General features: G+C 49.8%; 1 protein-coding gene across 1 annotated transcript in view; it reads right to left on the bottom strand.

The window, feature by feature from the left end:
- Positions 1-18584, bottom strand: part of NOS1 (nitric oxide synthase 1) — a gene marked incomplete at its 5' end in the record, with an annotated part of 94506 nt that extends 75922 nt beyond the window's left edge. The window contains 2 exon segments of the mRNA XM_082640576.1: positions 2511-2637; positions 17881-18584. Of these exon segments, the coding sequence (XP_082496702.1) occupies positions 2511-2637; positions 17881-18584 (831 nt within the window).
- Between the last annotated feature and the right edge of the window lie 357 nt (positions 18585-18941).

The raw sequence follows: 18941 nt of genomic DNA, 5'->3' as shown, positions 1-18941 counted from the left end.
AGAATTCAGCACCACCAAACAAGCATTACAACAAATGCTAAAGGAACTTCTCTAGGCAAGAAACACAAGAGAAGGAAAAGACCTACAATAACAAACCCAAACAATTAAGGAAATGGTAATAGGAACATACATATCGATAACTACCTTAAATGTAAATGGATTAAATGCTCCCACCAAAAGACATAGACTGGCTGAATGGATACAAAAACAAGACCTCCCATATATATTCTGTCTACAAGAGACCCACTTAAGACCTAGGGACACATACAGACTGAAAGTGAGGGGATGGAAAAAGATATTCCATGCAAATGGGAATCAAAAGAAAGCTGGAGTAGCAATTCTCATATCACACAAAACAGACTTTAAAATAAAGACTATTACAAGAGACAGAGAAGGACACTACATAATGATCAAGGGATCAATTCAAGAAGAAGATATGACAATTGTAAATATTTATGCACCCAACATAGGAGCACCTCAATACATAAGGCAAATGCTAACAGCCATAAAAGGGGAAATCGACAGTAACACAATCATAGTAGGGGACTTTAACACCCCACTTTCACCAAAGTTGGACTGATCAACTAAAATGAAAATAAATAAGGAAACACAAGCTTTAAATGATACATTAAACAAGATGGACTTAATTGATATTTATAGGACAGTCCATCCAAAAACAACAGAATACACTTTCTTCTCAAGTGCTCATGGAACATTCTCCAGGATAGATCATATCTTGGGTCACAAATCAAGCCTTGGTAAATTTAGGAAAATTGAAATCATATCAAGTATCTTTTCTGACCACAATGCTATGAGACTAGATATCAATTACAGGAAAAAAACTGTAAAAAATGCAAACACATGGAGGCTAAACAATATGCTACTAAATAACCAAGAGATCACCGAAGAAATCAAAGAGAAAATTAAAAAAACCTAGAAACAAATGACAATGAAAACATGATGGCCCAAAACCTATGGGATGCAGCAAAAGCAGTTCTAACAGGGAACTTTATAGCAATACAATCCTACCTCAAGAAACAAGAAAAATCTCAAATAAACAACCTAAGCTTACACCTAAAGCAATTAGATGGAGAAAAGGGAACCCTCTTGCACTGTTGGTGGGAATGTAAATTGATACAGCCACCATGGAGAACAGTATGGAGGTTCCTTAAAAAACTACAAATAGAACTACCATACGACCCAGCAATCCCACTACTGGGCATATACCCTGAGAAAACCATAATTCAGAATGAGTCATGTACCACAGTGTTCATTGCAGCTCTATTTACAATAGGCAGGACATGGAAGCAACCTAAGTGTCCATCAGCAGATGAATGGATAAAGAAGATGTGGCACATATATACAATGGAATATTACTCAGCCATAAAAAGAAACGAAATTGAGTTATTTGTAGTGAGGTGGATGGACCTAGAGACTGTCATACAGAGTGAAGTAAGTCAGAAAGAGAAAAACAAATACTGTATGCTAACACATACATATAGAATCTAAAAAAAAAAAAAAAAAGGTCCTGAAGAACCTAGGGGCAGGAGAGGAATAGAGACTCAGACGTAGAGAGTGGACATGAAGACACGGGGAAGGGGAAGCTGGGACAAAGTGAGAGAGTGGCATGGACATATATATACTACCAAACGTAAAATAGATAGCTAGTGGGAAGCAGCCACATAGCATAGGGAGATCAGCTCAGTGCTCTGTGACCACCTAGAGGGGTGGGACAGGGAGGGTGGGAGGGAGGGAGACGCAAGAGGGAAGAGATATGGGGATGTATGTATATGTATAACTGATTCACTTTGTTATAAAGCAGAAACTAACACACCATTGTAAAGCAATTATACTCCAATAAAGATGTTAAAAAAATGTGAAAATAATGTTTGTGTATTTGTTTGTCTATGCATAAAATATTGCTAAAAGGACCCCTAGGGCCTCCCTGGTGGCGCAGTGGTTGAGAGTCCGCCTGCCGATGCAGGGGATACGGGTTCGTGCCCCGGTCTGGGAGGATCCCATATGCCGCGGAGCGGCTGGGCCCGTGAGCCATGGCCGCTGGGCCTGCGCATCCGGAGCCTGTGCTCCGCAACGGGGGAGGCCACAACAGTGAGAGGCCCGCATACCGCAAAAAAAAAAAAAAGGACCCCTAAAATGATGATTGATGAATACTGCTCGCCTCTGGGGAGGGAAACTGTGTGGCTGGGATGACGGGAGAGAAAAAAAGTTTTTACCATGTATCTTTTATATCTTTTAAATTTAAAACCATGTGAATGTCTTTCCTGGTAGAAACAGAAGGAAAATTTGAAAACTAGCAAGCTCACAAAGTAAACTCAACCACATCAAAGCCAAAATCCATAGCCCAGGATAAGCACTCCCGGCCTCAGCTCCCCACCCCAGTTCTCCAGCTACACTGGCTGGTTTCCTCCCCCACGTGGTTTGGGATTTGTCTCCCCAAGAGGATTCAGGGAGCCATGGAGTGTGGGTGCCAGGCTGGCACCACCACTTACCTGCTCCTTCTCTGAATACGGGTTGTTGAGGACGACTGGCATGTTGCCCTTCCCCCATAGATCATTGAAGACTCGGTCGTTCTCCACACCAAGGGGCAGCGGCCTGTGTGATTTGCCATCCAGATCTCTGAAAGGTAAGGCAGGGGACGTGAGGAAGACTCGACGTCTGGAGTGACGGGCTGGTCACCCTGCTCTGAAAGTCCTGAGTCAGTGCAGAGCCTTCAGGGCTCACCCACCTGACTCTACACGGAGATGGGGAGCTTTGGACCTGCAGCCTGCCCCTTCGTAGGATCAAGCATGAAGGTGAGCTCATCCAACTTGGCACGGATGACTGGCACACACCCATTTTGTGGACATCGTTTTAGGATGACCACGACATAGATTTTGTTCTTCCCTCCCTCTTCCCTCATCTAGGAACACAGGGGGCCCCTCTCCTAGCAGAATCCTATGCAGAACCCCTGGGCAGCTTAACATCCCTGAAACTTAACGATAGAAGACACAGGAAGCAAGAGGGATAGGGTTGGAAACCAGTCCTGCGGGCCAAGGTGATGAGTCATACAAACGCCATCTAGAGCATTGATCACAAGACTAGTGATACCAGCCCAGGATCAACAGGAATGATTCTGAAAATAAGGGGAACATAGCAACAGAAATACTACTACTATCAATAACGACAGCATTTATTAAGTACTTACTATGTGTCAAGCACTTTTCATATGTTTTAGTGAATTTAGTCCTTGGGACAACCGTATGAGGTAGGTATGAATGTTAATCACTATTTTTTTTAAAAACTTTAAAAAATTATTTATCTATCTATTTATTTATTTATTTTTGGCTGAGTTGGGTCTTTTGTTGCTGTGTGCGGGCTTTTCTCTAGTTGTGGTGAGCGGGGGCTACTCTTCGTTGCGGTGCGCGGGCTTCTCACTGCGGTGGCTTCTCTTGTTGCAGAGCATGGGCTCTAGGCACGTGGGCTTCAGTAGTTGTGGCACATGGGCTCAGTAGTTGTGGCTCGCGGGCTCCAGAGCACAGGCTCAGTAGTTGTGGCGCACGGGCTTTGTTGCTCCATGGCATGTGGGATCTTCCCAGAGCTGGGCTCGAACTCGTGTCCCCTGCATTGGCAGGAGGATACTTAACCACTGTGCCACCAGGGAAGCCCAATCACTATTTTAAAGATGGCATAAGTGAGACAGAAGCTAAGTCGCTCGAGGTCACAGTATTCCAGCCTACTCTCCACATTTATTCTGAAGTGGAGTCTCTTACTAATACCATCACTTATCATCATAGTCCCCACCCCCGTCACCATCACCACCATCAGCTTTATGATTGTCATCATCAGCACCATCGTAATCATCACCATCCAACTTCTCCCTATCAGCATAACCCTCATTGTCACCATAGCCATCATCACCATCCCCATCAGCACCAGTACCATTAGCCTCATTATCACCAACGCTATTGCCAAGATCATTCTCATCCTTCTCATCATCATCACCTTCATCAAATCAGAATCTTCATCATCATCGTCCTCTTACATCATCACCATCATCATCATCTTCATTTCCACCATCATCTTCCTTACAATCATTATCAGATGAGGAAACTGAGGCTCAGAGAGTTTAAATCACTAGCCTAAGTCTCACAGCTAGGGATGATGGAGTTGGGATTCAAACCCAGGCTTGTTCCTGACTCTGGAGGTTGACTTCTTTTTTTTTTTTTTTTTTGTGGTACGCGGACCTCTCACTGTTGTGGCCTCTCCCGTTGCGGAGCACAGGCTCTGGACGCGCAGGCTCAGCGGCCATGGCTCACGGGCCTAGCCGCTGCGCGGCATGTGAGATCTTCCCGGACCGGGACACGAACCCGTGTCCCCTGCATCGGCAGGCAGACTCTCAACCACTGCGCCACCAGGGAAGCCCTGGAGGTTGACTTCTTAACATGAAGCTTTCCTGGCTCTCTGCCCTTGAACTCTGATAGGTTCAAGAAGAGGCTATCTTGGCTAGATTCCACAGCCTCAGAGGCTATCTTGGCTAGATTCTGACCATCCTCAGAGACAGAGAGAAGTCGGCTGAAATGGGACTGACTTTGCATCAAAACCCGGACCTCCCAATCAGTCTGACTCATCTCTGTTCTCCTGCCCTCTGAGCACTGCCCTCCTGCTTCCTAACGATCTGCCTCTTTTTAACCCTCCCATCCAGTTTCACTCTACGGTATCTGTCTGTTCCCCAACTTTGGGTGATGTGGCTTGCTCTGTGGTCCATCTCAGTTTTGGTCCCAGGTGTCGAGGCTGGCCGTATCCAGCCTTCTGTTCTACATTCCCAGTTTTGGGGACTCCTGGTCCTGGCTCCATAATCTCCTCCAAACCCCAGTCTGGTGCTGACAGTCACTTGGGATGAATCAGAAGCCAGGGCCCAAGCTCTGAGTACAAGGCCGTAAGTGGTCCCTCTGGCTGCTCACAAGGAGGGGGTGCTAACCAGAACCCCCTCCTTGCTTTGTCTCACAGCATTCTGGTGGCCCATGTCAAAGCCACTTCTGCTCACCTTGCTTGGAGAGGTCTGCAATTGTCAGAGGGAACATTCTGTTTTACCCTCTTTAAAATGTCACCAAAACATACCAGGAGTGGTTCTTGATTACAGATATTTCCCAAGTCAATGGTTTACCTACATGGTGATAAACAGAGGAATTGTCTGCTGAGATGGCTGCTGTAAATGTCACTCCAGTCCCTCTCAGCTCTAAAACTCCTGATCCTAGGATATCACATTACCATAAATGGGGATTCAGCAGAGAAGAGAGGAGGTTAGTACTGTTTGAGTGTCCGTAATGTACCAGGTGCCAGCACAGAAGTTATTTCATTTAATCTCAACAGATACTAAAAGCCCTATTTTACAGATGCAAAAACTGAGCTCAGAGAGGTTATGTAAATTTCCCAAGGTCCAGCAGTAAGCACACAGCAGAGCTGGGATTTGAAACTAGGTCTAACTGATGCTCGGTTCAGATCCTTCTTTTTTTTTTTTTTTTTAAACAGAGACAGGAAAAAAGAGTCAGGATGCTTATGCTAAGCCAGAGGCTAAAGAGGAAGGAATCCAACATCTCTCACTGAATGAGGTCACTTTGCAAAAATTACAGGGTTAAAATTACCTGGCCAACTCTGAAACCACTCATATGGCTTGTCTTGTGTGAATCTGCAGGGAGAATTCCTTTTATCAACCTTTTTTTTTTTTTTTAAAGCCTTTAACACCTTTGTTGAAATAATGCATTTGAAGTGTTCTGTCAACACACACTTATTTGACAGTCCTGTGATGAGCAGGGGAAGAATATTTTTAATATGGGACCATAGGGAACACCCATTAGCGTCTGACATGGAGCTATTTTGCTTCCTGCACCCGGGGACAAAATCAGAAGTAGATTTAGGTACATTCTCAGCTCCCACCCCCACCCCAAGTCTGTCCGTGATAAACAGGTCTGAGGGGAATATGTGGTTTATGGCCATGAATTTGCTCAGCCTGAGAGGTATCTGCTTGCTGGGTTCGTATGGGCCGTTCAGCCTACTGGTTAAGACATGGGCTGTGGATTGGGTGGAGCTGGGTTCAACTCTTAGCTTTGCTGGTCATAAGCTGTGTGACTTTGGATATTTCCGATACTCAACCTTTCTAATTCTCAGTATACTCATCTCCAAAATAGGGTTAATAATAATACCCAGTTCACGGGGTGTCTTCAATGGTTAAATGAGGTAAAGCTTATGGAGCCTAGCCTGTGGCATCTGCTATTGCTTTGACTACTAATTTGCTTACAGGCTGATCAGACAGAAACAGAAAAGAAAATGCTCGTTCTTTATAAAACAGTCAAGATTCTCCTAAGCCAGCATGGTCTAGAACTTCCTGAGTCACTGGAAACATTCCGTGTCTGCCTGTGTTGTCGGTATTTTACTTCCCTCTGTATGACAGTCTCTAGGTCCATCCACCTCACTACAAATAACTCAATTTCGTTTCTTTTTATGGCTGAGTAATATTCCATTGTATATATGTGCCACATCTTCTCTATCCATTCATCTGTCGATGGACACTTAGGTTGGTTCCATGTCCTGGCTATTGTAAATAGTGCTGCAGTGAACATTGGGGTACATGTCTCTTTTTGAATTATGGTTTTCTCAGGGTATATGCCCAGGAGTGGGATTGCTGGATCATATGGTAGTTCTATTTGTAGTTTTTTAAGGAACCTCCATACTGTTCTCCATGGTGGCTGTATCAATTTACATTCCCACCAACAGTGCAAGAGGGTTCCCTTTTCTCCATCTAATTGCTTTAGGTGTAAGCTTAGCCTCGGCCCACATGAGGCAACTGAATACTTGAAATGTGCCCATTGTCACTGAGGAATTGCATTTTTAATTTTATTTCACTTTATAGCTAGCGGCATAGCACTGGGCAGTGCTGGCCGAAGGCTTAATGTCTCTAAAGACTGAAGGTATATAAGGCTTCCACCTGAGAAAGGGGTGTCTTCCCTGGGGGCTTATGGGGGCCCAGGCAGGATGTCTGTACTCAGACCTTTCTGTTTTTTTAAATTGAAGTACAGTTAATTTACAATGTTGTGTTAGTTTCAAGTGTACAGCAAAGGGATTCAGTTATACATACATATATTCTTTTTCAGATTCCTTTCCATTATAGGTTGTTACAAGATATTGAGTATAGTCCCCTGTGCTCTATAGCAGGACCTTGTTTTTTACCTATTTTATATATAGTAGTGTGTATATGTTAATCCGAAACTCTTAATTTATCTCCCCTCTCCCACTGTCCCCTTTGGTAGTCGTAAGTTTTTTTCTATGTCTGTGAGTCTATTTCTGGTTTGTAAATAAGTTCATTTGTATCATTTTTTTAGATTCCACATATAAATGATATCATAGGATATGTATTTTTCTCTGTCTGACTTAACTTCACTTAGTATGATAATCTCTAGGTCTGTCCATGTTGCTGCAAACGGCACTATTTCATTCTTTTTTTATGGCTGAGTAATATTCCATTGAAGCATATCATGTCTTGTTCACAGAGCCCAGAAATTTGGGGATTCTCTGCTTCCTTTCTAGACTCACACCTCCCATCACTCTTAGCCCTGATCTCCACTCTCCTCTCTTCCCAACGAGCACACTATGTCCACCCCTACGTTTATCCTTGCCCTCCCCAGGATGCCCTTTCATTTCCCTCTGCTGAGAGCCAACTCCTATTCGCCCTTCAAGGGCCATTTCACATGCCACCTCTCCTGGGGGTTACACAAGGGCATGCTTGTAAAATGCCTAGTACATAGTCAGCACTAACCAAACATGAACTAAATTTATCTTTATTTACAGCTAAGGAAGTTGAAGCCCAGAGAGATTAAGTCACTTGTAGAGATCACACCACCAGTGAGAAGTGGAGGAAGCTTGGAAAACAAATGTCTCCTTCTCGCTGTCCTCCCAGCTGAGACTCGCTGTGAACAGGGCTTATGGGGAAAGGGAGCCATTTGATGGGACCTCACACTCGTGAAGACCCTCAAGTCTAGATAGCAAATATCCCCCCCAAAGGAGGTGGAGATGGTGAACGTATTTATCAGCTAAATGCAATTTTGGTAACTCCAATGTATCATTGCTTCATTTAAGTAAACACCCTGGGAGCCCACAGACGGAAGTGGATGGGGTCTGGCTTGACTTCTGAGAAGCCTGGATGATGACTCTCCTTGGCCAGTACTCTTGAGGCTCTGTCCTGCCCAGCTGCCTGAGGGGTCTTGATTTAGATCAGGGTTTCTCAGCCTGGAGCTCTTGATATTTGGGGTCTGATAATTCTTTGTGGTGAGGGCTGTCCTGTGCCTTGTAGGATGTTTAGCAGCATCCCTGGTCTCTCCCCACTAGATACCAGTAACATCCCCCATCACCCCACCACCCATTGTGACAACCCAAAATGTCTAGACATTGCCCAGTGTCCCCGTGGACAGGGGGAGAAATACACTCCTCCCTGTGGAGAAGCACAGCTTAGCTGCAGCCGAGGACCCCAACCCCATGCTTCCCAGTTCCTTCCAGCCTTGCTCCACGCCCACCCAAGGGTCTATGAGGATTTATTTACTAGTTGTCCCTTGTTTCCAGATGGGACGGAGGAACCTGCCTTCACTACGTGGCTGCCATGTACTCTCAGTGTCCTTATCCCCCTGGAGAGGCCACCCTCCAGTGGACTTGGCATTCTGGTAGACCAGCGAGGCCAGAGCCATCATGTGGTCATGTTTGGTGGTTCTCAAACTTCAGGGTGCATCAGAATCCATTGAAGGGCTTGTTAAAATTCCCCTGAGCCCACCCCCTAGAGAGTCTGAAATAGCGGGAAGCCTGAAATCTGCACTGTCAAAAGCACCCCACGGGCTAACCTGGTGGCGCAGTGGTTGAGAGTCCGCCTGCCGATGCAGGGGACACAGGTTCATGCCCCAGTCCAGGAGGATCCCACATGCCGCAGAGTGGCTAGGCCTGTGAGCCATGGCCACTGAGCCTGTGTGTCCGGAGCCTGTGCTCCACAACGGGAGAGGCCACAGCAGTGAGAGGCCCATGTACCGCAAAAATAAATAAATAAATAAATAAATAAAGCGCCCCACATCGGCCAAGGATACACTTGAAGACCCGTTTCTCTTGGAGAGCTCTGAGCTAGACTCCTGTAGTGAGCAGCAAGGTCCCCTCCTGGTTAGAAATGTCACCCTCCCCCCAGCTCCTCTCTTCCCCCCCCCTTCCCCTCCCCCCATAAGATCAGGTAGGATGCTCTCCCTCCTACCTGGTGAGCATTTTCTGTGCTTTTTGGCAAGGATTAAACTAGAACCCTTTTCTTCCACTTGACTACCTGGATCATCATACTCAAGCCAAGAGTTGGTCTAGCATCTCTAAACCTTCTGAGGACCTTTGCCAGATCCTTCCAACCGAGGTTCCCCGATCTCTCATGCAGGGGGGATGGGGGTCCTGGGCCTGACTCCACAGGGAGTTTGCATGTATGCCGTATGCCGGTCGGCCCAGTGCTGACCACTAACCCACCCCGAGGACCCAGGATGGGGAGCAGGTGGGCCCGGCCCTGTGTGCAGGGAGCAGCATGGAGGTGGGGACGGCCCGCTCCGGCCCAAGCAGGCGAGGAGGCCGCCGAGGAGCAGCTGGCCCTGGCAGGAAGCCCTGCCTGCATCTCCTGGCAGACACCACACTCCCCCCCAGCCCCCTTCTCGCCCTCCACACTCCAGTGGCCTTTGGCTTCCGCCTCTACCTGGTTGCGGATGATGGGAGCTGAGCTGAAGCTGGAAGACTTGGGGGCGGTGGAAGTGGGTGTGGGGTCACTGTGCAGCTTTCCTGCTACATTTCATCCCACTAGAGTAGGGGGAAGTTCTTGATAAAGAGAAAAGTATGCTCTTCAGAGCGGGAATTCCATGGCAAGTGCTGTAGCTGAGAAGTGAGGCGAGGGCCTCTGAGCTCAGGAACAACCATGACTCTCATTCCTAATGTCACCAAAGCTGGGCAGGGAGTTCCCCAGTGGCGCAGTGGTTAAGAATATGCCTGCCAATGCAGGGGACACGGGTTCGAACCCTGGTCAGGGAAGATCCCACATGCCGCGGAGCAACTAAACCCAAGCACCACAACTACTGAGCCTGCACTCTAGAGCCCGCGAGCCACAACTACTGAGCCCACGTGCCACAACTACTGAAGCCCACGCACCTAGAGCCCGTGCTCTGCAACAAGAGAAGCCACCGCAATGAAGAGTAGCCCCCGCTCGCTGCAACTAGAGAAAGCCCGCGCACAGCCACGAAAACCTAACACAGCCAAAAATAAATAAATAAATAAATATATTAAAAAAAAAAAAAAAAAAGTGGGGCATGATTCTCCAGCTCGTGTTTATAGGCTCCAGGCTGGGGGGTTGGGGCTGAGTTTGGATCCCAGCTCCATGGCTGATTGCCTCGCCAGGATGTGGGCTTCTTGCTAACAGCTCTTTTGATCTATTTTTTGAGAGGCTCGAAATTGGTTTTAATGTAAAATCTCTTGATTTATCTATTTTGCCACAAATTCACTTTTCAGTAAACTCTGCAGGCCAGATAAAACTCACGGGAGATCTACTCATGACCTTCAACCCCCAGTATGTGACCTCTGACCTAAAGGGATGTCGCAGTTCCTCCTCCTGGAGTGGTATTCCAGAGAGGTCGAAGGCAGCAGTGAACCTTCCAGGTATGGCTGTACAGGAGGTGGACCGGTCGGGTACTTGGCCTGCAATAAGCATGGCTACCGTTGACCTTCAGGAAGAACCTGAACGGTTGTTCTGGAAGGAATCTTAGGGCTCATCTTGTGCATGTACCATTTTTACCGATGGAGGAACTAAGTTAGGCCCAGAGAGGTCAAGGGGTTTTCCTAAAATATGTAGCGGTGAGTAGCAAAGGGGGCAGGGTCGGGGGGTGGTGGCGGCAGGTGGATCTAGAAGCAAGGCCACTGAACCCAGTCCAGTGAGACGTGATGGTGATAGTGACTGGGACAGCTGTCGGCCAGTCCAGGGCCTGGTCGCAGCACTGCTCGGGGAGGGGGCTTGGTGGATGCACATGGTAGGCTGAATAACAGCCTCCAAAGATATCCAGTCCTAGTCCCTGGAACCCATATATATTACCTTGCATGGACAAAGCATCTTTGCAGCTGTGCTTAAATTAAGGATCTTGAAAATAGGAAGATTATCCTGGATTATCTGGTTGGGCCCTAAAAGTTGTTACAACTATCTTTATAAGAAGGAAGCAGAGGGAGATTTGACCACAGAAAAGGAAGGCCGTGTGACCATGGAGCAAAATGGTAGGTGTGCTGCTGGCTTTGAAGATGGTGGAAGGGGCCATAAGCCAAGGGATGCAAGGGATACAGCTCTAGAACCTGGGAAAGGCCAGGAAACAGCATCTCCTCTAGAGCCTCCAGACTTAAGACCCCCAGGGTGTAAGAGAATAAAGATGTGGGGTTTTTTGTTTGTTTGTTTTTGTTTGTTTTTGCAGTACGCAGGCCTCTCACTGTTGTGGCCTCTCCCGTTGCGGAGCACAGGCTCCGGATGCGCAGGCTCAGCAGCCATGGCTCACGGGCCCAGCCGCTCCGCGGCATGTGGGATCTTCCCAGACAGGGCACAAACCCGCATCCCCTGCATGGGCAGGCGGACTCCCAACCACTGTACCACCAGGGAAGCCCAAGATGTGTTGTTTTAAGGCACCAAGTTTGCGGTCATTTGTTACAGTAGCCACAGGAAGGATGGCTGATACAATGAGTGGGTGGTGACAGGGACAGGGATGGCACGGTGGTGGGATGGTTGATGGCCCCTGCCCAGGTGTCCGACCTCACCGCCTACCACTCTCCTCCTATTGGCTGAACTCAAGCCCCACAGGCCTCCTCCTTTCAGTTCCTTGAACATATCAACCTCATCCCTGCCTCAGGACCTTTGCTCCTGCTGTACCCTCTGCCAGGAACACACTTCCCTAGATTTCACATGGTTCACACCTTGTGGCCTCGGTATAAATGCCTTCAGAGAAGCCTTTCCTGACCTTCTGATCTAAAGCGCTACCCAACCCCAAGCCACTTCTCTTGAAGTCAATGTATTACTTCCTTCACATCATGTATCACTATCTAAAATGATTGCATGTGTCTGTTTATTATTCATTTCTTGCCTATGATATGACTCTATAATGGATCATCAGTGGATCCCCAGCTCTTAGGACAGTATCTGAGGCAGAATAGATGCTCCATAAATATCCAGCAACTGAAAGATGGAGAGAAGCCCTCTGGTTACATGCGATTTGAGGTGGGTGGGCTTGTTTCCATAGCTCTGCCCCAGAATGAGGGTCTGGGTGCCCACTGGGCCAGGTGGCAGGGATACAGATGGGAGGAGGGAACAGAGCAAGAGCAATAACTGCTATAAATAGTACCCCTGTCCCCCACCCGGGAAAAGTTGGACTGGGGAAGCCACTCACACTCGAATGTTCAGGGTGAGAATGAAAAGTTGAACCCAGATTCAGCGTGATGACAAAGTTACCAGAGTCAATTCCTTAGTTGAAAAATGCCACCAGAGTGATTCAAAGCCATGAGGCATGTCAAGTGCGGCCTAGGAGGAGATTCTCTAGTGCAGACAGTCCTGGAATCAATGCTGTCATTGGTTGGTCTGAGATCAGTTCTCCAGGGGGGCTGTCTTTAGTAGATGACAACCTCAGGGCCTCGGTTTCCCCTTCAGACTGAGAAAATATTCTGATGTCCACAGAAATTTGATGGCTAGTGGTCAAGGGCACTGTGGCCAACGGTGCAATCTACAAAGTTAGTAGAGGTCAAGAGTATGGGTTTAGGGTCGAGTTCTGGCTTTGCCATGGGCTGGCTGTGTGACCTGGCACAAGTGACTGCACCTCTCTGAGCCTTGGTTTCCTTATCAGGAAAACGGGGTGCTATGCAGAGAAAGTGAATTACTTGATGTGAAGACCGTAGCTTGGGGCCAGCCCCACCTGGAGTGCTCAGCAGAGGCTGACCAACATGATGATGATAAAACTCAGGCTTGTCATAGAAGGAGGCCACCTTCCCCAATTAAGCTGATTCTATAGGGTTGAAATTGACTTCCGTTCCTCCAGCCACATTCTCTTGTCTGGTTTCTCTTTAACTGTAGACACTCACTGTGAGACGTCTAGGTAGAACCTGGATAGAACCCTGTGGCCAGTGCTGTGTGACCCTGGGCAAGCTGCTTCACCTCTCTTGAGCTTTAGTTCCTTCTTATATAAACGGGGGCTAAAACTACAGGTGCTACTTAGGGAGCTGCATTCATGCAAGCTCTGAAGAGTTGACTGTTGTGAAGGTACTCTTGTAAGTAACCAAGGGCCCTGGGAGTGGATGAGAAGTTATCAGAGCACAGGGCGAGGCTGACCAGCTAGTCCAGATGGATGCTGGACCGGAGACCTTGGCCTCTTTAGAACCCTCCCTCAGGGCAGCAAGCTGAGCAACCTGGATATCCTCTGACAGGCAGCATTTTAAAGTGACCGCTCCCAAGTACAGAAGGTCCCCAAATCACCACCTTCCTTCCTGACCATCCCTCACCGGCTGCCACTGCCTGCCAGGGCCACCCCCCCGCCCCGGGATGAAGGGATGAGACTGTGTCTAAAGTAAATATCACTTCTCTCCATAAATAAGGGCCAGCACGCCAAACAACAGGACTAGGGGTGCCCCATGAGGGAAAGGGATTAGACAGAGCAGGGGAATAAGTCCACAGCAAAGAGAAAAGAAGGACGGAGGAAGAAAATGAGGCCAAGAGGGCAGAAGAGTCAAGGTCGCTGCTGAGAACCAGTGATGGCCCAGCCTCTGCTCGGACCCAGAAGCCGCGGACACCGAGTGAGACCTGGATGTGGGGCTCTGGGCCTGGCAGGCAGCTGGCTTCATTGTCATCTAACATCTGGGATGCCAGTCTGACCCCACCCCAAAAAGCAGCCTGGATGGAGAGGCCCCTGGGAGGATGAGTCATTTCCAGGCAGCCCTGTGCTCCAAGGGGCTTGAATCCTCCCAGGCCAGCAGCCCCAAGAGGGGCCCTGAAGAACATGCTGTCTCTGAATTGCATTTCCTGACTTGGGACACTGATGCATAACGAGACACTTACTTCAGCCGTGAGCAGACAGTTTGGGGAGCGCTTTTGTGGTTGTTACGGTGATGGCAAATGCTCTTGGCATCACAGCGGGAGGGAGGTGGCATGGGGGGGTGAGGGGCCTCCTGCAATACCAACGACAAACCCACTCAAGGAAGAAGGATCCAGACTGCCACACAAACTTTGGACGCCCACTAAGATAAAAAAGCGTGCTTACATTTCTCAGCCAAGATCTCAATTTGGGCTTATGTATAAATTTGGCTTTAAATTACACTGAACTTTCCATGCATGCAACTGTTGGGTAAATCAAAGAAAGACAGGATATCGCTTTATCAGGAATCATTCACCATTTTGGAAAATCACATCACCAAGGTGACGCTGCAGGTGGCATTTGAGTTGCCAACACAACACACCTGTGTCAATCTGCATTTGACGCCGTCACGTTTGCAGCAAGTCTATCTTTAGGTGCAAACATGTGACATTCTGGTGGAGCCATGCCTGTGCACTGATATATTAAATTAGAGGCTCTTTTATTATAAATGACTTTTATGCTCTATCTCCTTTATTTTATAGTTAGGGCGTTATAATATTGATTTACAAAATGTAAAGTGTGGGTAGGTATTATGCTCCATGAATGAGCTTCTGGTTAGTGAAGGGGACATTTAAAAATATTCGTTAAAAAAAGGGGGGCGGGACTTCCCTGGTGGCGCAGTGGTTGAGGGTCCGCCTACCGATGAAGGGGACGTGGGTTCGTGCCCCAGTCCGGGAAGATCCCACATGCCGCGGAGCGGCTGGGCCCGTGAGCCATGGCCGCTGAGCCTGCGCGTCCGGAGCCTGTGCTCCGCAACGGGAGAGGCCACGGCGGTGAGAGGCCCACACACCGCAAAAACAAACAAACAAACAAAAAAAAAATGGGGGGGGGAGCTTCGCATCTAGCCATTGAGCTGGGGGAACACATGCTATTACACAGTATTACTCAACCTTAGAACCATTCATCTTAGTGGGTTTCGTGGAGGCATATGCTTGCCCTGGGTCACTTTCTCCCAAATCATACCTCTACCAAAGCAGTTTTTTCGGCTACTTTTGGTCAATCACACTGCACGTGAGACCGATGTGGGCTCCCTGGATGGAGGACCCTGAATGGACGAGGGCAGCTGAGAGCTCAGATGTAACCTCCTGAGGTGGTAAAATAGGGCTGCGAGAGCAGGGCCCCACAGCAGACCGCTGTGTCCCTCCCTCATTCTTGCGGACACAAGGCTGCTTCCCTGAGATGGTGTTTGGAGAAGCCCCTTGGGGCTTGGCTACAAAGAGGGGCTCCCATTAAAGTTCGTTACACTCAACGATCTCATCTTAGTCTGGTGTCCAGACTGGCTCCTTGGATGGAGGGCCCAGCTCCCGGGGATAGGAGGGACTTCTCCACATCATACCTGGTGATTCAGGCTCCCGGGGCCAGGGTGGGACTGAAATAGAGCCCCCGGAGTTTCTGAGGCTCACACCTCACGCCCACCCTGTGCCCAGCTGAGAATCAGAACCAAGTACATGGGACATTAGTACAGGGGCTCAGCTGCCCCACACGGTGAGATGGCCCCATTCACTGCCTTGCTGCTCCTCCTGGGAGAGGTGGTGCTGAGGATGGGGGGCATGTATAGGATTAGGGGGGGAAGGCCATGCCCAGAAGCCTCTGAGGACACTTCCAAGGCCTCCTGGGAAACAAGGCCAGTGATTGATTCTGGACTCTACAGCTGCCTTAGAATTTAAGTCCACGGAGCGAGACTCGGGGGGCCTGCCGGCTGCCCAGAAGCTATCTCAAGGCTCAACACGTCATCTCCACTGGGTGTGTTGCTGTAGGGAACCCTGGGAGGTGGCTGCTCTGAGGGCTGGATTCTAGCCTGGGGGACCTCCCCAGTTGAGGGAGAATCAGGCGCCAGGTCCCTGCCACCAGGAGAACCTCGAGGACTGATCCTGGCCCCCAGCTCTGGAAGTGGACAGCAGGGCACTGGGGGCTCCCACCTCTGCCCACACCGTGGCCTGTGCTTTGGGCCCAAGACTTGCTGTCTCTTGTGGAGACAGGACCCAAGGTGTGGGAAAGGCTCCAGGGTGTGTGCAGGGGACTCACAGGAGCGAGAAGGGGTGGTTGGGAGGGCAGGGGCTGGACGGGCAGCAGGTGCCCTTTGTCTCCCCTCTGCCCAAGCCTTCTGACAGAGCCTCCACCTGCCTACTTGGGGTCTTGCTGGCACTGGTTCAATTTTCGCCCTGGTGTCAGATGCTGGAAAAGCCCCAGGATGCAGTGGTGGCCGGGGTGGGCTCCACGGACTGAGGGGCTCACCAGTGGGTAGTTTGGGGGCCGCCCCACCAGGAAGGAGGACTGGATCCCATGCAGTTCCTCAAATGTGTCAGGCACACCTGACCCCAGGACCTTGGCACCTGCCGCTCCCTCTGCCTGGAACACCCCTCCCCCATGAAGCTGCAAGCCTTCCTCTCCCCCTTCCTCTGGGTCCTCCCATGTTGCCTTCCTAGTGAGACCCACCAGCTTCCGATCTGAAATGTCACCCTCCCCAACACTTCCTAACGCCTTCCCCACTCTATTTATCTACTTAGCATGTATGACGAACGGTCTACGTAGCTTACGTCTTCATCTTCCCCACTGTACTGCAAGCTTCCAAAGGTCAGGGGGGTTGTCAATTTCCTTCACTCTCAAGGTCAGAGGACTTGTCTATTCATTGCTCTATCCCAGTGCCAGAACAGTGTGGCACACAGTAGGTCCTCAACAAACATTTGTTAAACGAATACATTCAGGGGCTTGGGGAGCTACTTTAATCCAGGCCCCCAAGGGACGTCCTGGTGACCTCTAAATGCTCTTGGGACACTCAGGGGTCCTTGAGGAGGGAGCTGGGAAATCTCAGCCTGGATTTCTGGGGGGCTCAGACCTGAGCCTCCCTCTGTAAATAAGAAGCGTCTGCCTAGGAACACTGTGGGCTGTAGGGTCAGTGCTAGACCTTAGATGGGAGTGGAAGGAGGTGGAGAGAAACTTTTCTCTCTCTCCTGACTAGTTCCTGACCACCTGGTCCAGCTGCTGACTCCTTGCCAGAGAAGGAGCTAGAATCACCCACTGAGTTGCCAGCTCTCCTCCCCCAGAGATTCAGAAAATGCCAATCTGGCACATACAGAGGGGCTGGTCCCCAGCTCTTCAAGTGCTAGCCTTGGCTCCCATAAAACCTGAGCAATTCCAGTGTTTTGGGGGCGTCAGGGCCAATTCTCTACTTTGCCTCCATTTCCTCCTTTTCAAAGCTTCCTTGTCCTGGACCGGCCATCACCAGGAGAGAGCTAGTTTGGGCTGAGGGTAACCCCGCTCTCAGCTCTCAGCTCTCAGCGCTTCCTCTCTCTCCCCAGAGCCTCAGCATCTACCCACGCCCAAGCCTGCCATGTACATGTGCCTGTCATCACCGAGTGACCTCGGGAAAGGCCCCTCCTCTCTGACCCTCTGTCTTCCCACTCGTGAAATGTGGATTGCAAAAATCCCCACCTTGTGGGGTTGCTGGAAGACAGGACCTCAGCTACCAGAATTAAGAACTCTGGGTTTCATGGCAAGAGATACGTGCTAGACGTTACGCCCACTGCATTCCTGCAACAGCAATTTTCAGGGCAAGAGGCAAGTCTGGTTGAGTGGCTGTACGTGTGCAGAAGACTGAGACGCTCAGGTTAGCTTCCAGGCTGCGAGACAGTCGCAATACACGCTCGCGTACAACACACGTACACACACATGCACCTGTGCAGCTTACCTGTCCACCTGGATTTCTGCATCCTTTGTCTCCGCTTTGGCAGGTCCCCCTCCGTTGATCCCTTTGCCCCCACTGGTGAGAAGATTCAGCACAGGCTCTATCTCTTTGAGCAGTTTATTGTTCTCCCCAGAACTCTTCTTGGCAGGGTCCTGGCTTGGGGGCCTGGGACCCAGGCCATTGGTGTGGGAGAGCAAGCCAGCTTCATGCCCCTGGTCTGGCACGTGCTGCGGCCCATTGCCAGGACCTGTGGCCCCGTCCACTGCCAGGGTGTGCTCTTTGCTGGCTGATGACTGGTGGGACAGATCGGCAGCTGTGGTTGGCGGACCCAGGGGCCGTGTCACCCGGATGGTCTTGGGGGTCCCGTCCCCAGTGAAAGTGGTCTCCAGGTGCGTGGTGAAGCCCTCGGGACCCCTCAGAATGAGGACCACATGGGTCTCGGAGGCAATACCTCTGAGCACCTCCAGGGCGCTGTCATAGCTCAGGTCCACCAAGGGCTGGCCGTTGACGGCGAGAATGATGTCCCCAGCCTGGATGAGGCCACTCTGCTCCGCGGCGCCCCCTCGAATCAGGTCGGAGATGATCACAGGTGGCTTGCTCACCCTCTCCTTCACCAGGAACCCCAGGCCCCCCACTTTGCGCTTGAAGAGGCGGACAGAAATGACATTAGGTTGGATCTGCTTAACGCTGAACATGTGATTCTCCATGGTGTCTAGTGTCCAAGGGTCGGAAGACCTCAAGATGTGTCAAGCCGAGATGATGTCGCCGGGAGCAGCCAGGCTTCTGGCTGTGACAAGAGGAGCAGCAGGGGGCTGGCACTGCAGGGGCCAAGGGGAGTCTGGAGAGCGAGCTGCTCTTGGTCTTGGTCTTCTCTGCCTTTGACGTCAACTCAGCGTCACTCACTCATTGTCATTGGGCCGTCGGTGGCATGATTTCCTGTGTTTGCCTCCTTCCTTATTCTCTAAGGAAGCGATGGTTGATCAGGCAGACGTCAGGGGAAGCAGCGGGACGTGTCCCTAAGCAACAGGTCAGGCAGACCGGGGAGCAAACGTGTCTGGTGTTTG

Source organism: Mesoplodon mirus, assembly GCF_964341445.2.
Source record: "Mesoplodon mirus genome assembly, chromosome: 13".
NCBI lineage: Eukaryota > Metazoa > Chordata > Mammalia > Artiodactyla > Ziphiidae > Mesoplodon > Mesoplodon mirus.
This window is presented reverse-complemented; position numbering and strand designations above follow the sequence as displayed.